Source organism: Oncorhynchus keta, chromosome 30, assembly GCF_023373465.1.
Source record: "Oncorhynchus keta strain PuntledgeMale-10-30-2019 chromosome 30, Oket_V2, whole genome shotgun sequence".
In the NCBI taxonomy this organism is placed as follows: Eukaryota; Metazoa; Chordata; class Actinopteri; order Salmoniformes; family Salmonidae; genus Oncorhynchus; species Oncorhynchus keta.
Window position 1 is genome coordinate 59,534,959 of NC_068450.1, and position 20,475 is coordinate 59,555,433.

Genomic DNA, 20,475 nt, shown 5'->3' on the forward strand with positions numbered 1-20,475 from the left:
AAGAGTCAGATGTTATAGAGAAGAGAGGAGATGTAATGTAGCATCCCTCTCTCTGCCTCCTCCGCTCGATCTCCCCCTTCCTCCTTCTCCAGATAGATCTTTTGTCTGTCATGGCTGGGAAGCTGCTATTTTTCAGGTCACTGGGTATTGCTACTCAGCAGGGGTCCACACACACACACACACACACACACACACACACACACACACACACACACACACACACACACACACACACACACACACACACACACACACACACACACACACACACACACACACACACACACACACACACACCCTCCAGGTGGGGCGAGGGATTATCGAGACAGCCCTTTGTGTCATCTGATGAGGAGAAAAGAAAGAGAGAGTAGATGAAGAAAGAGAGAAGAGGAGGAGGAACAGATGGTGTGTGGAGGAGATCATTAGTTAGTGGGTGTGAGTGTTTGAGAAGCACAAACATTACGACCATGTGCCCAATCATCAGGTACGGGCACGTGTGTGTGTGTGTGTGTGTACACGTACGGGAGTAGGTTCAGACTACATTGTGTGTGGTTGAGTGAGTGTGTGAGTGTGTGTGTGTTTATAAACTCTGCTTTGTGACTCAGAGGTCCCCTGTGGTCAAGAAGCAGATCTTCTCTCTTCTGCACACATTATTTTCTTCTTCTCCTTGCTCTCTTTTCATACACTCCCCCGTCTTCCCCCTTTGTCTTTTCATACACTCCCCCGTCTTCCCCCTTTGTCTTTTCATACACTCCCCCGTCTTCCCCCTTTTTCTTTTTTTCATACACTCCCCTTCCCCCTTTCTCTTCCCCCCCATTTGTCTTTTCATACACTCCCCCATCTTCCCCCTTTGTCTTTTCATACACTCCCCATCTTCCCCCTTTCTCTTTTCATACACTCCCCGTCTTCCCCCTTTCTCTTTTCATACACTCCCCCGTCTTCCCCCTTTGTCTTTTCATACACTCCCCCGTCTTCCCCCTTTGTCTTTTCATACACTCCCCCGTCTTCCCCCTTTGTCTTTTCATACACTCCCCCGTCTTCCCCCTTTCTCTTTTCATACACTCCCTTTTCTTCCCCCCCCTTTCTCTTTTCATACACTCCCCGTCTTCCACTTTTCTCTTTTCATACACTCCCCATCTTCCCCCTTTGTCTTTTCATACACTCCCCTTCATCTTCCCCCCCCATTTTCTCTTTTCATACACTCCCCATCTTCCCCTTTTCTCTTTTCATACACTCCCCATCATCCCCTTTTTTTCTTTTCATACACTCCCCATCTTCCCCCTTTTTCTTTTCATACACTCCCCATCTTCCCCCTTTCTCTTTTCATACACTCCCCCATCTTCCCCCTTTCTCTTTTCATACACTCCCCCATCTTCCCCCTTTCTCTTTTCATACACTCCCCATCTTCCCCTTTCTCTTTTCATACACTCTCCCATCTTCCCCCTTTTTCTTTTCATACACTCCCCCATCTTCCCCCTTTCTCTTTTCATACACTCCCCATCTTCCCCTTTCTCTTTTCATACACTCCCCATCTTCCCCCTTTCTCTTTTCATACACTCTCTTCCCCTTTCTCTTTTCATACACTCCCCATCTTTCCATACTCCCCATCTTTCCTTCTCTTTTCATACACTCTCCCATCTTCCCCCTTTTTCTTTTCATACACTCCCCCATCTTCCCCCTTTCTCTTTTCATACACTCTCCCATCTTCCCCCTTTCTCTTTTCATACACTCCCCCATCTTCCCCTTTCTCTTTTCATACACTCTCCCATCTTCCCCCTTTCTCTTTTCATACACTCCCCATCTTCCCCTTTCTCTTTTCTCATACACTCTCCCATCTTCCCCTTTCTCTTTTCATACACTCCCCCATCTTTCCCCTTTCTCTTTTCATACACTCCCCCATCTTCCCCCTTTGTCTTTTTTTCATACACTCCCCCATCTTCCCCTTTTCTCTTTTCATACACTCCCCATCTTCCCCTTTTCTCTTTTCATACACTCCCCCATCTTCCCCCCCATCTTTTTCTTTTCATACACTCTCCCATCTTCCCCCTTTTTCTTTTCATACACTCCCCCATCTTCCCCCTTTCTCTTTTCATACACTCCCCATCTTCCCCCTTTCTCTTTCTCATACACTCCCCCATCTTCCCCCTTTCTCTTTTCATACACTCCCCCATCTTCCCCTTTTCATTTCTTCTTTTCATACACTCTCCCATCTTCCCCTCTTTTCTTTCTTCCCCTTTTCATACACTCCCCCATCTTCCCCCTTTCTCTTTTCATACACTCCCCATCTTCCCCCTTTCTCTTTTCATACACTCTCCCATCTTCCCCCTTTTCTCTTTTCATACACTCCCCCATCTTCCCCCTTTCTCTTTTCATACACTCTCCCATCTTCCCCCTTTCTCTTTTCATACACTCCCCCATCTTCCCCCTTTCTCTTTTCATACACTCTCCCATCTTCCCCCTTTCTCTTTTCATACACTCCCCCATCTTCCCCCTTTCTCTTTTCATACACTCTCCCATCTTCCCCCTTTCTCTTTTCATACACTCCCCCATCTTTCCCCTTTCTCTTTTCATACACTCCCCCATCTTCCCCCTTTCTCTTTTCATACACTCTCCCACTCTCTTTCCCCCCCTCTCTTTTAGTCTAGTCTGAATAGGCTGTGTCAGTGATGAGTGACTGGTGAATGGAGCTTGTGTGTGTGTGTGTGTCTTTGAAGTCAAGAGTCAGAGTAGAAGCAGTGAAGCGGGAGAGAAGGGAGGTGAGTGGAGTGGTGGGGGAAACACACAGACAGGCATGCACGCACACACACACGTACCCACATTCAGTGTCCTTCCTTGCTTCTACCCATGATGCAAATCTCCAGTGCTCTGTGATGCAGAGCTTAGTGTGTGTGTGTGTGTGTGTGTGTGTGTGTGTGTGTGTGTGTGTGTGTGTGTGTGTGTGTGTGTGTGTGTGTGTGTGTGTGTGTGTGTGTGTGTGTGTGTGTGTGTGTGTGTGTGTGTGTGTGTATATATACTACATGACCAAAAACATGTGGACATCTGTTCATTGAACATCTCATTCTAAACTCATGGGCATTAATATGGAGTTGGTCCCCCCTTTGCTGCTATAACAGACTCCACTCATCTGGGAAGCCTTTCTACTAGATGTTGGAACGTTGCGGGGACAGATGATTTTTACTCGCTACACGCTTCAGCACTCGGCGGTCCTGTTCTGTGAGATTGTGTGGCCTACCACTTTGCGGCTAAGCCGTTGTTGCTCCGAGACATTTCCACTTCACAAAACCAACACTTACAGTTGACTGGGGCAGCTCTAGTAGTGCAGAAATTTGATGAACTGACTTGTTGGAAAGGTGGCATCCTATGACGGTGCCATGTTTAAAGTCACTGAGCTCTTCAGTAAGGCCATTCTACTGCCAATGTTTGTCTATTGAGATTGCATGGCTGTGTGCTCGATTTTATACACCTGTCGGCAATGGGTGTGGCTGAAATAGCCAAATCCACTCATTTGAAGGGGTGTCCAATACTTCTATCTTAAACTCAGATAAGCACTTCCTGACCCTGATGCATCATTTCTCCTCTGCGCAGAAAACTGGCACACAGGAAACAGATACGTGTGTCTGTGACACAGTCTGGAATTTGCATCTTCCCACAATTCAATTAGCATGCCTGTCAGACCATGGACTCTGTTCACATTCTTCCCCTAACCGCCACGCACGCACGCACGCACACACACACACACACAAAATAAATGTCCTCTTACTTTTTTTTTGTTATAAACATGACCTTATTTCTATTACAGCATGTTGGATGACTGTCATTCATATTCCATTCACCCAGCTCAATGTAACATTGATAGGTTTAGGCTACGACACAATGCGAATTTTCCCTGTACCCATCAAGGGGTTGCTATAACCTAGTCTATGATTTAACATTGACAACGTAGGTGCACAGGTCGAGAGAATCTTCAGTAATCAAGGTGACAGGCAGTGAGGCATTCAATACCTCCTTGCACACTCTTGCCTGCATCTAGCTGATCTAGAGTGTAATCATTAGTCCAACAGTTGCAAAAAGAGAGATTCTATTGGACAAATTCAGGTATGTTTATCTGCATTTCATGCCGTTTGCTTCCATTTAGGAAACATTTGAACAGAATCGGTGTAATGAATAGCATTCTCTCAACCAGCTTCATGAGGAATGCTTTCTTAAAGGAGTTCCCACATATGCTGAGCACTTGTTGGCTGCTTTTTTTTTCAATTTGCGGTCCAACTCATCCCAAATCATCTCAATTGGGTTGAGGTCGGGTGATTGTGGAGGCCGGGTCATCTGATGCAGCCCTCCATCACTCTCCTTCTTGTTCAAATAGCCCTTACACAGCCTGTAGGTGTGTTGCGTCATTGTCCTGTTGAAAAACAAATGATAGTGGGACTAACCAGATCACAAACCAGATCAGATGTTGTATCGCTGCAGAATGCTGTGGTCGCCATGCTGGTTAAGTGTGCCTTGAATTCTAAATAAATCACTGACAGTCTCATCAGCAAAGCTCCCCCACACCATCACACCTGCGGAGATCATCCATTCAGCTACTCTGTGTCTCACAAAGACACAGCGGTCAGAACAACAACAAAAAAAATCACACATTTTGACTCGTCAGACCAAAGGACTGATTTCTATTGCTCATGTTTCTTGGCCAAAGCAAGCCTCTTATTAGTATTATTGGTGTCCTTTAGTAGTGAATTCTTTGCAGCAATTTGACCATGAAGGTCTGATTCAAGCAGTCTCCTCTTGATCAGTTGATGTTGAGATGTGTCTGTTACTTGAACTCTGTGAAGCATTTATTTGGGCTGCAATCTGAGGTGCAGTTAACTCTAATGAACTTATCCTCTGCAGCAGAGGTAACTCTGGGTCCTCCTTTCCTGTGGCGGTCCTCATGAGAGCCAGTTTCATCATAGAGCTTAAATGGTTTTTGCGACTGCACTTAAAGTTCTTCAAAATTTTCCAGATTGACTGACCTTCATGTTTTAAAGTATTGGTGGAATTTCATTTCTCTTTGCTTATTTGAGCTGTTCCTGCCATAATATGGACTTGGTCGTTGACCAAATAGGGCTATCTTCTGTACAGTCACCCTACCTTGTCACAACACAACTGACTGGCTTAAACACATTACGATGGAAAGACATTCCACAAATTAACAAGGCACACCTGTTAACTGAAATGCATTCCAGGTGACTACCTCATGAAGCTGGTTGAGAGAATGCCCAGAGGGTGCAAAGCAACAACAACAAAAAATACAGTTGAAGTCGGAAGTTTACATACACTTAGGTTGGAGTCTTTAAAACTCGTTTTTCAACCACTCCACAAATTTCTTGTTAACAAACTATCGTTTTGGCAAGTCGGTTAGGACATCTACTTAGTGCATGACACAAGTACTTTCTCCAACAATTGTTTACAGACAGATTATTTCACTTATAATTCACTGTATCACAATTCCAGTGGGTCAGAAGTTTACATACACTAAGAGAGACTGTGCCTTAAACAGCATGGAGAATTCCAGAAAATAAATGTCATGGCTTTAGAAGCTTCTGATGGGTTAATTGACATCATTTGAGTCAATTGGAGGTTTACCTGTGGATGTATTTCAAGGCCTACCTTCAAACTCAGTGCCTCTTTGCTTTACATCATGGGAAAATCAAAAGAAATCAGCCAAGACCTCTGGAAAGCAATTGTGGACCTCCACAAGTCATCATTGGGAGCAATTTCCGAACGCCTGAAGGTGCCACGTTCATTTGTACAAAGAATAGTACGCAAGTATGAACACCATGGGACCAATCAGCCGTCATACCGCTCAGGAAGGAGACGTGTTCTGTCTCCTAGAGATGAATGTACTTTGGTGTGAAAAGTGCAAATCAATCCCAGAACAACAGCAAAGGACCTTGTGAAGATGCTGGAGGAAACAGGTACAAAAGTATCTATATCTACAGTAAAACGAGTCCTATATCGACATAACCTGAAAGGCCGCTCAGCAAGGAAGAAGCTACTGCTCCACAACCGACCATAAAAAAGCCAGACTAAGGTTTACAACTGCACATGGAGACAAAGATTGTACTTTTAGGAAAAATGTTCTATGGTCTGATGAAAAAAAAATAGAACTGTTTGGCTATAATGACCATCGTTATATTTGGAGGAAAAAGGGGGAGGCTTGCAAGCTGAAGAACACCATCTCATCCGTGAAGCACAGGGATTGCAGCATCATGTTGTGGGGGTGCTTTGCTGAGAGAAGGGACTGATGCACTTCTCAGCAAGGAAGAAGCCACTGTTCCAAAACAGTGTCATAAAAAAGTCAGACTACGGTTTGCAACTGCACATGGGGACAAATATCATACTTTTTGGAGAAATGTCCTATGGTCTGATGAAAAAATAAATAAAGCCTGTTTGGCCGTAATGACCATCGTTATGTTTGGAGGAAAAAGGGGGAGGCTTGCAAGTCGAAGAACACCATCCCATCTGTGAAGCACGGGGGTGGCAGTGTCATGTTGTGGGGGTACTTTGCTGCAGTAGGGTCTGGTGCACTTCACAAAATAGATGGCATCATGAGGTAGGGAAATTATGTGGATATATTGAAGCAACATCTCAAGACATCAGTCAGGAAGTTAAAGCTTTGTCGCACATGTGTCTTCCAAATGGACAATGACCCCAAGCATACTTCCAAAGTTGTGGCAAAATGGCTTAAGGACAACAAAGTCAAGGTATTGGAGTGGCCATCACAAAGCCCTGATCCTCAATCCTATAGAAAATGTGTGGACAGAACTGAAAAAGCATGTGTGAGCAAGGAGGCCTACAAACCTGACTCAGTTGCACCAGCTCTGTCAGGAGGAATGGGCCAAAATTCACCCAACTTATTGTGGGAAGCTTGTGGAAGGACATTTGACCCAATTGACTTTTCACATTCTTAAAATAAAATAGTGATCCTCACTGACCTAAAATTGAATGTTTACTACGATTAAATGTCAGGAATTGTGAAAAACTGAGGTTAAATGTATTTGGCTAGGGCAACTTCAACTGTATATATATATATATATATGTATATATTTTTATATATATATATATATATATATATATATATATAAATATTTGTTTTTTTTTCTAAATTTTTGTTCATTGCAAAGCTGACATCAAGGCAAAGGGTGACTACTTTGAAGAATCTAAACTATATTTTGGTTAACACTTTTTGGGTTAGTACATGTTTCCATATGTGTTATTTCATAGTTTTGATGTCTTCACTGTTATTCTACAATGTAGAAAATAGTCAAAATAAAGAAAAACCCTTGAATGAGTAGGTGTGTCCAAACTTTTGACTGGTACTGTATGTAATTCCTTTTTGCATCTATTTACGCACTCTCCTCCTCTCACCTTTTCCCTTCGCTTGTGGACTTCGGTGCACAACACATCAGATGTCTGTGACCAGGCGATAAAAACCTTTCCAAGCCAAACCTTCATATCATGACTGCTAACCTCACACAAAATACATTGTTGTCATGTCATAGTCAACATAGTTACTAGGACTAACGTGCTAGTCACCCGCTACAATCATGCAGTACAGTGTACAGTCAGCTGCAAGCAGTTACACAGGCGGGCCTCGTGGCAATAAATTAATAATTGACTTGGAAGAGTACCAGTGTTGGATAGCCATAGCCAGCTAGCTAACAAAGCAACACTCTCTGTTTGAGCCAGGTGTTGGGAGTTGGCTAAACTAGCCACCTGCATTTGATGCTAGCTTAGTAAGTGAAACAAAAAAAAATACTAAGAAATACAGCTCTCTCACTCTTCTCTTAAACTATTTTCTTTCGCTTTGAGTCAACTACTCACCACATGTTATGCACTGCAGTGCTAGCTAGCTGTAGCTTATGCTTTCAGTACTGTATTCATTCTCTGATCAATTGATTGGGTGGACAGCATGTTTAGTTAATTGCTGAAAGAGCTCTGATACTGTAGGTTGGATGACATCCTCTGGAAGTTGTCATAATTACTGTGTAAGTCTATAGAAGGGGGTGATAACCATTAATGTACCCAGAGGAGGACTGAAGCTAGCTGTCCTCTGGCTGCACCGTGGTGCTACCCAACAGAGTGCTGCTGAGGCTACTGTAGACCTTCAATGCAAAACAGTGAGTTTTAATCAACGATCTGCTAATGTCTGCTAATCTGCTAATAATATTTAGTATAATTTTAACTAAAAAGGATAACTTTTGTAATGTTTCACTATTTTTATGAAATTCACTGAAGAGGATGATCCTCCCTTCCTCATTGGAGGAGCCTCCACTGCTGCCCAGCTAACGCTATGCTAAATGCTAGGCTAATTAATAGGCTGTAATCATGTTCCCACTTCAAGCATAGCGGCCCTTACTAACAACCATAGAAATGCTGGCTAATTGCTAATCAGTGAGTGCACGGCTAATTGTTCTATGGGCTGAGAAATCCCTTAGGAGAGAAAGAGCAGGGTTGCGTTCAGCATTGTGGAATGTTCTGATCGAAATACGTCGAGTAGAACAGGCCTAGATGAAGCCCAATGGTGCAGTATGTAACATGTCCTTCAATCCCCTTACTAACAACTTGTTGTGTGAGATAACACCCCAGAGAAAACCTCTCACCTCACAGTGTGTGTGTTTGTTTTTAACCAGAAGACCCCACAAGAATAGCAAACAAACATTTTGTTAGCCCCCACAAGGTCAAATGCTATTTCTAGGGGGTTTAGGGTTAAGGTTCAAATAATTGTTAGAATATGCTTTAGGAGCAAGGGTTAGGAGCTAGGGTTAGGAGTTAGGGTTAGGTTTAAGGTTAGATTTTGAGGTTAAGGGTAGGGGAAATAGGATTTTGAATGGGACTGAACTATGTATCCCCACAAGGTTAGTTATACAAGACTACAGTTGAAGTAGGAAGTTTACATACACCTAGGCCAAATACATAAAACTCATTTTTTCACAATTCCTGACATTTAATCCTAGTAAAAATTCCCTGTCTTAGGTCTTAGATCACCACTTTATTTTAAGAATGTATAATGTCAGAATAATAGTAGAGAGAAAGATTTATTTCAGCTTTTATTTCTTTCATCACATTCCCAGTGGGTCAGAAGTTCACATACACTCAATTAGTATTTCGTAGCATTGCCTTTAAATAGATTCACTTGGGTCAAATGTTTCGGGTAGCCTTCCACAAGCTTCCCACAATAAGTTGGGTGAATTTTGGCCCATTCCTCCTGGCAGAGATGGTGTAACTGAGTCAGGTTTGTAGACCTCCTTACTCACGCACGCTTTTTCAGTTGTGCCCACACATTCTCTATAGGATTGAGGTCAGTGCTTTGTGATGGTCACTCCAATACCTTGACTTTGTTGTCCTTAAGCCATTTTGCCACCATTTTGGAAGTATGCTTGGAGTCATTGTCCATTTGGAAGACCCATTTGCGACAAAGCTTTAACTTCTTGACTGATGTCTTGAGATGTTGCCTCAGTATATCCACATCAATTTCCTACCTCATGATGCCATCTATTTTGTGAAGTGCACAGTCCCTCCTGCAGCAAAGGACCCACAACATGATGCTGCCACCCCCGTGCTTCACAGATGGGATGGTGTTCGTCGGTTTGCAAACCTCCCCCTTTTTCCTCCAAACATAACGATGGTCATTACGGCCAAACAGGCTTTATTTATTTTTTCATCAGACCATAGGACATTTCTCCAAAAAGTATGATCTTTGTCCCCATGTGCAGCTGCAAGCCGTAGTGTGGCTTTTTTTATGGAGGTTGTGGAGCAGTAGCTTCTTCCTTGCTGAGAAGCCTTTCAGGTTATGTTGATATAGAACTTGTTTTACTCTGGATATAGATACTTTTTTACCTGTTTCCTCCAGCATCTTCACAAGGTCCTTTGCTGTTGTTCTGGGATTGATTTGCACTTTTCGCACCAAAGTACGTTCATTTCTAGGAGACAGAACACGTCTCCTTCCTGAGCGGTATGACGGCTGATTGGTCCCATGGTGTTCATACTTTTGTACTATTCTTTGTACAGATGAACGTGGTGCCTTCAGGCGTTCGGAAATTGCTCCCAATGATGAACCAGACTTCTGGAGGTCTACAATTGTCTTCCTGAGGTCTTGGCTGATTTCTTTTGATCTTCCCATGATGTCAAGTAAAGAGGCACTGAGTTTGAAGGTAGGCCTTGAAATACATCCACAGGTACACCTCCAATTGACTCAAACAATGTCAATTAGCCCATCAGAAGCTTCTAAAGCCAGTACATTATTTTCTGGAATTTTCCATGCTGTTTAAAGGCAGTCAACTTAGTGTACGTAAACTTCTGACCCACTGGAATTGTGATAGTGAATTATAAGGGTAATGATCTGTCTTGTAAACAATTGTTGGAGAAAGTACTTGTGTCATGCACTAAGTAGATGTCCTAACCGACTTGCCAAAACTATATTTTGTTAACAAGAAATTTGTGGAGTGGTTGAAAAACGAGTTTTAATGACTCCAACCTAAGTGTATGTAAACATCCGACTTCCACTGTATGTTTGTTTGTGTGTCTGCTTGTGTGTGTATGTGTGTACACACACACACACACACAACGCAGCACTCTCTAACAGCGACATGACACCAAAAACACAGTGAGAATGAAGCAAACTGTGACAATTTCCACAGTGCAGGCTCTCCCTCTCTAACAATCTCTCCCCTGCTACCCATCTTTCTCTCTCTCCCCCGCCATCTCTCTCTCTCTCCCGCCATCTCTCTCTCTCCCCCGTCTCCCTTCGCCAGTGTCTCTCTACCCGTGTTACTCCCTCTATTTCAGCAGAAGTGACAGCCATACAGTCTCTCACAATGTTTTCACTATTCCGAACATACAGTGAGTGTACAAAACATTCCGAACATCTTCCTAATATTGAGTTGCACCCCCCTTTGCCTTCAGAACAGCCTAAATTTGTCGGGGCATGGACTCTACAAGGTGTGGAAAGCTTTCCACAGGGATGCTGGCCCATGTTGACTCCAATACTTCCCACAGTTGTTTCAAGTTGGCTGGATGTCCTCTGGGTGGTGAACCATTCTTGACACACACACAAAACTGTTGCATGTGAAAAACTCAGCAGCGTTACAGTTCTTGACACAAATCCGGTGCACTTGGCACCTACTACCGTACCCCGTTCAAAAGCACTTAAATCTTTTGTCTTGCCCATTCACCCTCTGAATGGCACATACACATTCAATGTCTCAATTGTTTCAAGGCTTAAAAATCCTTATTTAACCTGTCTCCTCCCCTTCACCTACACGGACTGAAGTGGATTTAACAAGTGACATCAATAAGGGATCATAGCTGGTCTGTCATGGAAAGAGCATGTGTTTTATGTTTTGTACACTCAATGTAGATTTTGTGTGTGAGTTTGCACACGTGCGTGTTTATCACCTGTTTGAAAACATCTAATTACTGCCTAAAAGCTTGCCTTGTATTCCACATAGAGAGAAAGAGAGCTAGAGAGAGAGAGAGAGAGAGAGAGAGAGAGAGAGAGAGAGAGAGAGAGAGAGAGAGAGAGAGAGAGAGAGAGAGAGAGAGAGAGAGAGAGAGAAAAAAAAAACTGTAGAATGATGGAATTTTTTATAAGATTATTCATCTGGGAAAATGTGCACAGAAATACGCAGACACACTGGTATCGGGAAAGTGAGATTACCGGTGTGGGAATGTAGTGTTGGGATTGTAGGGATGAAGGAGTAACCATCTTTGGAATATTGAGCAGCCCAAGATTAATCCCTGATAATCTGATTGGATTAAAACACAACGACCTGTCTGGTCAGTCACGCACCCGCACACAGTTCACCCTGCAGTGATCTACGTTGTGACGCTTAAACAGAGAGTGAACCAGGCAGATTGACAGGCATGCTAATTGAATCCTCCCCCTCCACAGCAACGAAACAAAACACTCTCCGCCTTCACTCTCACCATCCTCTTCTCCATCGTTTCACTCAAAAGCCCTACCCATTTTCCCATGCCTCCCCTCATCCTCTTCTGTCCCTCGTTCCCATCTTCCTATGCCCTCCCCTCCTCTTACACTACCATACTCTTCTACTCTCTTCCTCCTCAACCCTTTCCATCCCCTCATCATCCACCCCCCTATCCTCTCCACTCCTCTTCCCCCTCCTCCCATTTGTAGCCATTCATTAGGACCGACAGTTGTCCATTAGCTAAAACAGACATGTTGGAAATTGCAGTAAATATTCCATGAAAAAATACATTTTGCCTAATGTAGAAATCACGCTCTGACAAATAGAGAGAGAAATAGGGGGAAGAAAGAGAGATGGAGAGGGGGAAAGAGAGAGAGAGAGCGCGAGAGAGGACCAACAGCTATAAAGCCACCAAAGCGGAAAGCATGCCTGCTGTTTGATTCGAAAATGACACCATGACAGAGCAAGATAGAGGGAGGAGGGAAAGAGAGAGAGAGAGATGGCAAAAGAAAGAGGGAGGAGGGAAAGAGAGAGAGAGATATGGCAAAAGAAAGAGGGAGAGAGGGGAAAATAGTGTTGAGGACACGAAGACACACGCACACACAAAGTAAACTGTGTAGAAACTGATGAGAGCAGATAAACATCCTCCCTCCAGCCTCCGGAGTAGCAAGACGCATCATCGCCTCTGACCATCACAGAGCCTTGTGCCAGGAATACCATCAGTACAGTGTATGTGTGTAACCAGTGGAAGTAATCACCAGGATTAGAGTGGAGTCAACCCCCGCAGGGGTCCTCTTACTTCAGCAAACATCCACCCACACACACACACCCACCCACCCACCCACCCACCCGCAAACACACACGCAAACACACACACACACACACACACACACACACACACACACACACACACACACACACACACACACACACACACACACACACACACACACACACACACACACACACACAGGACAGGAGAGAAGGGCAGGAGCCAAATCTTATCTCTGAATTAAAGTGATGATAGTTTTCTCTGCCAATCTGTCTAACAGTCTGCCTGCATAGTGATCCCTGAAGATAAAGGAGTAAGCCGTGTAGCAATGAATTTCTGCATGCTAAGATCTGCTTTTCCAAAAGAAACGTTCTTTCAGTAGAATCATCAATTTAGGCCTAACTGTAGTTGCAACATTTCTGATCCAATGTTGATTCAATGGTTCACAGTAATCAATATTCAACACGTTTCAAGCGTTTTACAAACCACTAAAACGATGCATCAGTGTTCAATATGCTACAACTTTGAAGAAGGATCAAGACATACTATTTTAATACTGCTTAGTTTGACAGCATGATTCTCTTATGGCTAATTCGAGTTGACAGGTGGGTTACCCTATAAATCTATCCCTTCGGAAATGATAAAAACAGAACTGCTCAACACAAATTCATATGACAGCCTGTCATTAAAACACAGTCAAACAAACTGCGACGGATCTGCTACTACAGTAAGTCCACACACAGAGTGAGAGAGAATCGTCCAGGCACGCTCCCTAATGACGTGATCATACCACCCGATAAATTAATGGTCTTCAATCTCCAACAATTGTCAATTGCCGGAGACCCACAGGCTGTGCACGCTTTTGATCCAGCCCAACACAACCAGTCAACTTTCCTGTTTTATCTCACCTTTCATTTTTCATCCTGGTCTCCTTTTTATCTAGAACTCCAGGAACACAATTTTTTAGCTCGGTCCAGTCCGCGTGTAAGCCACAACTCCAACCGGTGGAGAACCGGGAGAATAACCAGGTCTCTTTTCGGTTGGGTCGATAACAGGTACACTTCTTCTGACCCGGTCTACAGTCACACGGAACCTCCAACCTCACATTCTGAACCAGGTGTCTCCCGAACGTTGTCCCTCCTGTCTTCTGAATGTGTAAAAACACGATAACGTCTTCTCCTTTGATTTCAAATTCCACCGTTCGCTCCAAATCCCGGACTGGGAAATAGTATTTCTTGACGTATTGCGGGTCTGGGGAAGGGAAAATGTCCCCACCATCGTCCTCCTCAGTGAAATATCCGTGTGGTGAGCCGAAATTGATAACCCCAGGCGCGACGTATTGATATAAGATCAGCATAAAACAGACGGAGCCGACTACAATTAGGAGAAATTTGCTGCTCGCCTCAACCATGGTCCTTCCAATGCGGTGCAAACGTTACCATTTCCCGGTAAACCGACTCGAGGGGACCAGAACGGTGTAGCTAGAATTAATTCCTGTTGTTGTACTCTCTCTCCCCAAGCAAGCGGAACAGGACACGGTCATATCAATGGGGTAGGTTACAGAAGCGATTATGTGAATACAATGTAACTAAACTAAGCGTATTTACAGTGTACAAAGAGAGCCGTAAAATCCAGCGCAACAATGTGTTTTCTCCGTTTTCTCTCTTCCCTGTGTTGTTGCGATGCATGTGTGTTTAAAGTCCTCTTCGCTGCATTACTATTGAGCTATGTACCCAGGATCCTCAGCGAAATAACCCACCTTCTATCAGCACAACACACACATTCCCAGTTTCTCTCCCCCCTCACTACCCCCTCACTACCCCCCTCTCCTCTCCATCCCTCCCTTCTCCCCCCCTCTCTCTCGAACACACACACACACAACAGGACGAATTGAAATATTGAGGAACAAGATCCGCATTGATTTCTACAGGTAGTCTACTATAGTTTAGCAACTTGTAGTTTATATACAATTAATTAAATTGAATATATTTAAGGGTCTAAAGAATGGTGCTGCTTTATGTAATACCTAAAGAGAACACAATTGTAATAGGTACTAATTATGTAATTACCATTTTACAATGTCGTTTCTTCGTCGTTTATCAAGTAGAAAACAGACTGTAAAATAAAGTTTTACCTAACCCACCAGAGATTATTTTATGTTAAAACCAGCCGTAAACCACTTAGCAAATAGCAATGTAAGGTTAGACTATTCAATTGTCCACAGCCAGTAGAAATGAGAAGTCAACAAACGAAAACAGAAGTGTCAGAGAGCAAAAGCAGAACATATTATTTTTAAATATGTTTTATTAATTAATATAGACTATGCCTATTATAATTAGTCTGAACACCAAATAGGTTAAATTAAGCGACCTATTGATTCATTTAACCATGTGGTATTGTATTTTATAAAGCCTACCGCTGAGGAAGGCTGGGGTGTATCCTGTTGTTTCCTGGATTGCCGTTATTAATAGCAAATACTTTTTTTCGAGCCTACTCGACCACAAAAAGACTAACGAAATTTCACAGAAACATAGAACCAACCTCTCTGTGTAATATTTGCTACACGTACGGCGCAGTTTGCGTTTCTACTGCTAGAGGGAAGCGCTGAGCAGCGCTGGTCTTTTCTCCCCAGACCGAACAAGTTGTCAGACGCATAGTTAGGCCAAAATACTTCCCTCAGGCTATATTTTTGTCGGACAAGTTTTGACTTATCAGATGTTAGATTGAGAAGAAGACATGTTTCAAGCTCCAGATGTGGAGATAAATGTTTGTGTTACAGCTGAGCTGACACTAGTTTTCTGTAGGCCCATATTTCCCTTTCGGCAAGTAACCTACAGCGAGACAGGTTAAATGCAGGTGCAGACTTTGCAGTGGAGTTGTTGAGATTAGACACAAATAGTCTCTACACTTTCCATGGTGTTTTTCTGTCTGTGTGGTTGGAGGTTAGAAACAATTAACCTAACCTTGATTAAGATGAATTAATGTCTGGCTTTAAAGGCACAATTGTATGATTTTGATTGTCATTGTAATGTGCTGATTCTTTCTTTATTTCTGTCTCGTAAATCCTTTATTTTTACAAGATCACAGCACACCACAACTAGATGTGCGCTACACACTACACAGGCCTACAGTGCATTCAGAAAGTATTTAGACCCCTTGACTTTTTCCACATTTTGATACGTTACAGCCTTATTACATTTTTTTTAAATGTCTTATCAATCTACATACAATACCCTATAATGACAAAGCAAAAAGTGGTTTTTAGAAATTTTAGCAAACGTCTTTAAAAAAATAGGATATATTACATTTACTTAAGTGGAAATCTGTCCTTTGGTCTGATGAGTCCAAATTTGGGATTTTTGGTTCCGACCGCTGTGTCTTTGTGAGACACAGAGTAGCTGAACGGATGATCTCTGCATGTGTGGTTCCCACCGTGAAGCATGGAGGAGGAGGTGTGATGGTGCGGGGGTACTTTGCTGGTGATTTATTTAGAATTCAATGCACACTTAACCAGCATGGCTACCACAGCATTTTGCAGCGATATGCCATCCCATCTGGTTTGTGCTTAGTGGGACTATCATTTGTTTTTCAACAGGACAATGACCCAAAACACACCTCCAGGCTATGTAAGGGCTATTTGACCAAGAAGGACAGCCGACAAGTGCTCAGCATATGTTGGAACTCCTTCAGAACTTTTGGAAAAGCATTCCAGGTGAAGCAGGATGAGAGAATGCCAATAGTGTGCAAAGCTGAAATCAAGGCAAAGGGTGGCTACTTTGAAGAATCTCAAATATAAAATAATATAACATTTGGATTTGTTTAACACTTTTTTGGTTACTGCATGATTCCATATGTGTCATTTCATAGTTTTGATGTCTTCACTATTATTCTACAGTGTAGAAAATAGTACAAATATATTAATACCCTTGAATGAGTAGATGTGTCCAAACCTTTGACAGCTACTGTATGTAAATAAGGTATTTCTTTTTTTTTAATGTAATACGTTTACAAAATGTCAAAAAAACTGTTTTTGCTTTGTCATTATGGGCAATTGTGTGTAGATTGATGAGGACATATTTTATTTAATCCATTTTAGAATAAGTTAAGTTAACAAAATGTTGATAAAGTCAAGGGGTCTGAATACTTTCTGAATGCACTGTATGCTAACAATGTGTGAGTGTGTGTTAAATTATTCAAAGTGCGTATTTAAATGTATTCTTCATTTTCCAGTGGAACAGCCCCCCTCTGTCAAAGTGATGTTATTGTATTTAATCTCCTCTCAGCATTACTGTACTGTCATTATGAGCAGAGTCACTTATGGATGCCATGCTGTGTTGTGCCCCCTGGCTTAGTAATACAGCCATGACAGTCTCTTCATCACCAGAACGACTTTATTGTGTGTGTGTGTGTGTGTGTGTGTGTGTGTGTGTGTGTGTGTGTGTGTGTGTGTGTGTGTGTGTGTGTGTGTGTGTGTGTGTGTGTGTGTGTGTGTGTGTGTATATATGTATGTAGGCCTATGCATAACCAGTAATAATGTTATATACAGATCATGTGACCCATGATAACAATAAAGAAAATGTGCTTAGACATACATTTCCTTCGTCAACACTAACCATGGGAAACCTGGTCTGTATAATGGTAGGAGACTCATATGGGATACCTGGTCTGTATAATGGTAGGAGACTCATATGGGAAACCTGGTCTGTATAATGGTAGGAGACTCATATGGGATACCTGGTCTGTATAATGGTAGGAGACTCATATGGGATACCTGGTCTGTATAATGGTAGGAGACTCATATGGGATACCTGGTCTGTATAATGGTAGGAGACTCATATGGGATACCTGGTCTGTATAATGGTAGGAGACTCATATGGAAAACGTGGTCTGTATAATGGTAGGAGACTCATATGGAAAACGTGGTCTGTATAATGGAAGGAGACTCATATGGAAACCTGGTCTGTATAATGGTAGGAGACTCATATGGGATACCTGGTCTGTTTAATGGCAGGAGACTCATATGGGAAACCTGGTCTATTTAATGGTAGGAGACTCATATGGGAAACCTGGTCTGTTTAATTGTAGGATACTCATATGGGATACCTAGTCTGTATAATGGTAGGAGAGTCATATGGGAAACCTGGTCTGTTAATGGTAGGAGACTCATATGGGAAACCTGGTCTTTTTAATGGTAGGAGTCCCATATGGTATACCTGGTCTGTTAAATGGTAGGAGACTCATATGGCATACCTGGTCTGTATAATGGTAGGAGAGTCATATGGGAAACCTGGTCTGTTTAATGGTAGGAGACTCATATGGGATACCTGGTCTGTATAATGGTAGGAGAGTCATATGGGAAACCTGGTCTGTTAATGGTAGGAGACTCATATGGGAAACCTGGTCTTTTTAATGGTAGGAGTCCCATATGGTATACCTGGTCTGTTAAATGGTAGGAGACTCATATGGCATACCTGGTCTGTATAATGGTAGGAGAGTCATATGGGAAACCTGGTCTGTTTAATGGTAGGAGACTCATATGGGAAACCTGGTCTTTAAAATGGTAGGGGACTTGTATGGGAAACCTGGTCTGTATAATGATAGGACACTCGTATGGGAAACCCGGTCTGTATAATGGTAGGAGAGTCATATGGGGAACCTGGTCTGTTTAATGGTAGGAGACTCATATGGGATACCTAGTCTGTTTAATGGTAGGAGACTGATATGGGATACCTGGTCTGTTTAATGGTAGGAGACTCATATGGGAAACCCGGTCTGTATAATGGTAGGAGTTATATGGGGAACCTGGTCTATTTAATGGTAGGAGGCTCATATGGGAATCCTGGTCTGTTTAATGGTAGGAGACTCATATGGAATACCTGGTCTGTATAATGGTAGGAGACTCGTATGGGAAACCTAGTCTGTAAAATGGTAGGAGACTCGTATGGGAAACCTGGTCTGTATAATGGTAGGAGACTCTTATGGGAAACCTGGTCTGTATAATGGTAGGAGACTCATATGGAATAACCAGTCTGTTTAATGGTAGGAGACTCATATGGAATACCTGGTCTGTGTAATGGTAGGAGATTCATTTGTCTGTAAATGTAGCTCTGGAAACCTATAATGGTAGGAGACTCATATGGGAAACCAGGTCTGCTAAAATGGTAGGAGACTCATGGATACTCATATGGGATACCTGGTCTGTATAATGGTAGGAGAGTCATATGGGAAACCTGGTCTGTTAATGGTAAAGTCATATGGGAAACCTGGTCTGTATAATGGTAGTCTGTTAAATGGTCTCATATGGAATACCTGGTCTGTATAATGGTAGGAGAGTCATATGGGAAACCTGGTCTGTTTAATGGTAGGAGACTCATATGGAAAACCTGGTCTGTTTAATGGTAAATGAGGACTCATAAACCCGGTGTATAATGGTAAGAGTCACCTGGTCTGTTTAATGGTAGGAGAGTCATATGGGAAACCTGGTCTGTAAAATGGTAGGAGACTTGCATGGGAAACCTGGTCTGTATAATGGTAGGAGACTCATATGGGAAACCTGGTCTGGTCTGTTTAATGGTAGGAGACTCATATGGGAAACCTGGTCTGTTTAATGGTAGGAGACTCGTATGGGAAACCTGGTCTTTATAATGGTAGGAGACTCATATGGAATACCTGGTCTGTTTAATGGTAGGAGACTCATATGGGAAACCTGGTCTGTTTAATGGTAGGAGACTCATATGGGAAACCTGGTCTGTTTAATGGTAGGAGGCTCATATGGGAATAATGGTAGAGACTCATATGGAATACCTGGTCTGTTAATGGTAGGAGACTCATATGGAATACCTGGTCTGTTTAATGGTAGGAGACTCATATGGGAAACCTGGTCTGTTTAATGGTAGGAGACTCATTTGGAATACTCATATGGTGGGAGACTCATATGGGAACCTGGTCTGTTTAATGGTAGGAGACTACCTGTATAATGGTAGGAGATATATGGGGAACCTGGTCTGTTTAATGGTAGGAGACTCATATGAAACCTGGTCTGTTTAATGGTGGGAGACTCATATGGAATACCTGTCTGTAATGGTAGGAGACTCATATGGGAAACCTGGTCTGTTTAATGGTAGGTGACCTGGTCTGTTTAATGGTAGGAGACTCATATGGAAACCCGGTCTGTATAATGGTAGGAGTTTAGTGGTCTGTTTAATGGTAGGAGAGTCATATGGGAAACCTGGTCTGTTTAATGGTAGGAGAGTCATATGGGAAACCTGGTCTGTATAATAGTGGGAGACTCATATGGAATACCTGGTCTGTATAATGGGAGGAGACTCATATGGAATACCTGGTCTGTATAATGTTGGGAGACTCATATGGAATAGCTGGTCTGTATAATGGTGGGAGACTCATATGGAATACCTGGTCTGTATAATGGTGGGAGACTCATATGGAATACCTGGTCTGTATAATGGTAGTAGACTCATATGGAATACCTGGTCTGTATAATGGTGGGAGACTCATATGGGGGACCTGGTCTGTTTAATGGTAGGAGACTCATATGGAATACCTGGTCTGTATAATGGTGGGAGACTCATATGGAATACCTGGTCTGTATAATGGTAGTAGAGTCATATGGAATACCTGGTCTGTATAATGGTAGTAGACTCATATGGAATACCTGGTCTGTATAATGGTAGGAGAGTCATATGGGAAACCTGGTCTGTTTAATGGTAGGAGATT

General features: G+C 42.7%; 1 protein-coding gene across 1 annotated transcript in view; it reads right to left on the reverse strand.

The window, feature by feature from the left end:
* The window catches only part of LOC127914030 (heparan-sulfate 6-O-sulfotransferase 1-A-like), a 27,282-nt gene extending 12,765 nt beyond the window's left edge, over nt 1–14,517 (reverse strand). The window contains exon 1 of the mRNA XM_052488700.1: nt 13,650–14,517. Coding sequence (XP_052344660.1) covers nt 13,650–14,152 — 503 coding nt within the window. The 5' untranslated portion in view covers nt 14,153–14,517. The remainder of the gene's footprint in view (nt 1–13,649) is intronic.
* Nucleotides 14,518–20,475: the final 5,958 nt, after the last annotated feature.